General features: G+C 50.6%; 1 protein-coding gene across 1 annotated transcript; it reads left to right on the top strand.

Moving 5' to 3' along the window:
* Positions 1-2052: 2052 nt before the first annotated feature.
* LOC311175328 (ribonuclease pancreatic gamma-type-like) lies at positions 2053-2487 on the top strand (the record flags this gene model as incomplete). The annotated part of the gene is made up of 1 exon (XM_084240221.1): positions 2053-2487. The coding sequence occupies one exon, from the start codon at positions 2053-2055 to the stop codon at positions 2485-2487; it is 435 nt and encodes a 144-aa protein (XP_084096347.1).
* Between the last annotated feature and the right edge of the window lie 1661 nt (positions 2488-4148).

Genomic DNA, 4148 nt, shown 5'->3' with positions numbered 1-4148 from the left:
AAGAGGGAAATTAAATTATATAATTTGCCCTGCTCTTAAGGTGCCACATCAGAAATTGGACTGAGACTGTCTAAATCCAGAGAACAGAAAATATTTTTTTTAAATATGCATGATTTCACTTATATGTGGATTTTTTTTTAATAGAGGCATGTTTCCTTCCTTCCTTCCTTCCTTCCTTCCTTCCTTCCTTCCTTCCTTCCTTCCTTCCTTCCTTCCTTCCTTCCTTCCTTCCTTCCTTCCTTCCTTCCTTCCTTCCTTCCTTCCTTCCTTCCTTCCTTCCTTCCTTCCTTCCTTCCTTTCGTTTATACATGCACTGGGTACAGTCAGAAGCACGGGAGGGTGAGAGAATTCACCAGAGCCAGAGCAGGGAGCAGAGCAGGCAGAAGGACTGAAGTACACTGCTGAGGGGAGCAGCGGGCGGCAGGAGAGGTCTGCGTGCCATGTGGGACCCTCCTCTGGTGGCCGGGGAGCAGCCGGGGATCAAACCGGCGCCGCAGGGGTCGGGGGCAGCTTTGCAGCCCAGCGCTCAACCGCTGCGCCACCGGGGAGGCCCCAGAAAATATTTTTTTTTGTATTTATGTCTGAGTTATTTAAATTGTCACTCAGTAAAAAACATCAAACTAAAACAAATAATTCTCTGTCTAGGATGGAAGAAATCAGATGCTCTCTATTTTTTCTCCAAAAGGGATTTAGAGTTTATTTTATTTCCTCTACTTTGCCCTGTAGCAAAACTGTAGTAAAACTACAGTAGTAGTCACTGTAGTAAAACTGCCAACAAAAATTTCCAACCTTCTGTATTGGGGGTGAAGAGTGGGCAGGAAGTGGCCAGGACTGGGGAGGCCCATTGCAAAAACAGAGGCTTCCTTCTCTTCCTGGTTCAGGCAGTCCTCCCTGTTTCTCCAGAATGGGGAAGTTTTCTATGTGGGCACAGCTGGACACCTCTCTTTCCCCTCTGTCTCCAGGAAAACTACTACGGGGAGATGAGGATTCCAGTCCAAGCTGTTCAGGATTCCAGTCCAAGCAGAGAGAGACTTCCATCCCTCATTCCCCTGAGATCACAAGTTACATGCCCTTTGTTAACTCCAAGGAATATTACTTGAAAATGGTCACCAAAAGAAAACCAGGACTAGATTAGAGTTCAGACATCAGTGCTGTATGAACTTCCTGTTCCTCCTGGAGAGCCAGCAAACAGATGATCTATGTGGGAGAGAGGCCCCTCCCAGCAGAGGGAAGCCTGGACAAACTCCCAACTTCTGGCATTGTCCTCCTCTTCCTTGGAATGAACCTCAGATGCTCCTCCCACTCTTCTCAGAAGCCACGCCCCTTGTAGTCTCCATAAGATCTGAATCCCAGAGACACCAGAATTGAAGAAACTGGACTCTGTTCTCTCCTGGTGACCAAACTAGGTGAGTGTCCACCAGGTGGACTCTGGACCTGCTTCTACTTGAGGGTGGAGAGGCAGGAGCAGGAGGGGAGAGGCCAGCACTGAGACAGCTTGGGCCAGGCACAGCCAGGGGCAGGGTCTAGAGCTTGCTTGCTGCAAAGAGACCCTGTGGGGCTGGGGGAAGAGCAGCCCTTAGTTAGGAGAGGAAAGCATATCTCTAAAGAACACAACAAATTCTGCTTTCAGGCTCTGGGCTGAGTCTCCTTGAGCTGGAGGACAGCAGGGTCTGTCAGCCTGACCCTGAGTGTCAGGGCAGTTCATGGTTTATGCGAAAGGATCCTGTAAGGAGGCGGTTGAGCATGGGGTACACATGTATTTGACATCAAAACAGCTGAGTAGTCACAGACAGGACTGCCAGGGTTTGGTCACTTTGGCGCTCACCCACAGAGGGGAGGATCGAGTGTCTCTAGCAAGCAGGAGAAAATGCTCTTGAGAACAATAGTGGCTGATTACATGGCAAATCTCACAGGAAAAGGATGATTTTCTTGCTTATCTAAGGGGCACCTATAACCCAGAGCCCAGTGGGGGGAGTGGGGTCCTTCTCCTAAGGGGTGGCTTTTCCTCCTCTCTCCTCTCCCAGGTGGGGCTTCCAGGGGAGCGCAGCCACCATGGCTCTGAAGTCCCTTGTCCTGTTCTCACTGATGGTCCTGGTGCTGCTGGTGCTGGCGGGGGCCCGGCCTTCCTGGCCGAAGTTTAATAATGATCACATGGACCCCGGAAACGGCCCCTTCAGCCCCAACTACTGCAACAAGGAGATGGAGAACAGAAGTATTTCAGGGAAGCTGTTCAACACCTTTGTGCACCAGCCCGTGGAGGCTGTCCAGGCTATCTGCCTCGAGCCAAATATCACCTGCAAGAATGGGCAGAACAACTGTCACAAGAGCAGGTCCCCAATGAGCATCACAGAGTGTATCAGGGAAAAAGGGCCCTCCGATTACAACACTATTAACAAAAGGAGACACATCGTCATTGCATGTGAAGGGAACCCGCTGTTGCCCGTCCACTATGATCGCTCCGAAGAGGTCTCATCTGAGGCCAGATAGAGATGTACCCCCACCCCCTCTCATCCTCATGGTCCCTACTCTCCTGAGCTCCAATGGGAATAACTCAAGTTGGGCTCCTGGCCATCCCATAACAGCATCCCTGCCTGAGGCTTGTACCATGTGGCTTTGGGGGTGAGACACGCTTGTGTGGGGCCCCCAGTTAACTTCCTCACTGCTTCTTCAATAAAACACACTTGCAACCTGAAGCTGCCCCAGCCAAGGCCTGTCTGTGTGATGCTTCCCTGCAGGGCTGAGAGCTGGGGATCAGGGAGCTCTGGGAAGCAGCATGGGGAGAAATCAAGTTATTGCTCTTCTGACCCTAGTTTTCAGTGACCTGAGAGAATCCTTTCGTAGAGATTCTGTGAAGCCAGGATGAAATTTTTAAGTGTGGGCTGTTTCAGATAGAAGGGAGCTATAGGGTTGTGGGTGCCCTGGTAGGGGAGGTGGTTGGTAACATACATATAAAAAGGGGTGACCCTATGCATAGACTCCTATATGGTGTGAAAACCAGTGTTATTGTTAGGGGGAAAAGGATGTCCTAAGCTAATTCCATGCAGGCTTTGTGGACTCCACCCCACTCCAGACCAAAGCCATCAGGACACTGGGAAAGACAAATCCCATCACCACCAAAGGAAAGGTTGCTGGAACCTGAGGGTGGGGTTAAGTAGCCAGGTTTGGTATAAAACCAGACATGTGGGTCTTGAGGGGGGGCTTTTTGGCTTCATGGCTCTTGGCTCTTCGCCAGCTCTCAGAGTGCCATTGGGTTTCCAGGTCTGCGGAATGGGTAGGACGCATTTAAGACTTTATCTCCCTTTTTTCTCCCTGAGTTGTACATTTCCTCATTTCCCCTTCCCTTGTAAATAAACCTTTTATTAACCTTTTGTGTGTGTCTGCAGTGGAGTATTAATAAGTCCTTTTCAAGCGCGCGGGTGAGGACCCACAGCCAGGCAACCTGTTTTATATCGGGGCTGACCCGTAACATTATCTCATTAAAAAAATAAAAAAAAATTAAATGTGAAACAATCCAGGACACTGTCCTGCTGGGTGACCTGACACAGGGTGAGGCTCAGAAGTTCTTCCTTTTACTGGGATGAACAGCAGGACATCAGAGGACCCTGCTCAGCTTCAGGTTAGGGAGGAGGGATCTGTGAAGTTATGATCTGAAATTTGCACTTTGTTTTTCTTTGAGTGAGCAGTCACTAAGTCCGAAAAAAGGGACATTTTCCTGAAAAGTCAAACATCAAATGTAGGAGTTAGAAGGCACTGTGAGACCATCAGATGGAGGGCAAGTGGGTTCCAGCTTGTGCACCTGCTCTAACTGGCAGCCCCGGCCTACAGAGCCCCAGATACATGTCTGAGGAGGGAGGTGCTTAAACAGTCTCCTCTGGGGAGGGCACCAGAGTGGGAGGAGAATGTGCCAACCGCTGCCCATCCCTGGTCTGAGGTCACCCCTGCCTCTGACACGGGAGCCTCTGGAACCGCAGACAGGCCCGTGCCCTGCCCTGCTGCTCATCTTGGCACAGCCAGGGTTATGGCTGCCTAGCCACTGTTCTTGCTGCTGGGGCCCCCAGAAGGAAATTCCCGTGTCTCCCTCCTTCCCTGGATTGTGGGGTCTGGCTGCTCCATAAGCTCACTTGTGCCTCATCCCCATGACCCAGCCT

This window comes from Talpa europaea (assembly GCF_964194135.1).
Source record: "Talpa europaea genome assembly, chromosome: 8".
In the NCBI taxonomy this organism is placed as follows: domain Eukaryota; kingdom Metazoa; phylum Chordata; class Mammalia; order Eulipotyphla; family Talpidae; genus Talpa; species Talpa europaea.
Note: the sequence above shows the minus strand (reverse complement) of the source record. Positions and strands in the feature narration are given on the sequence as shown.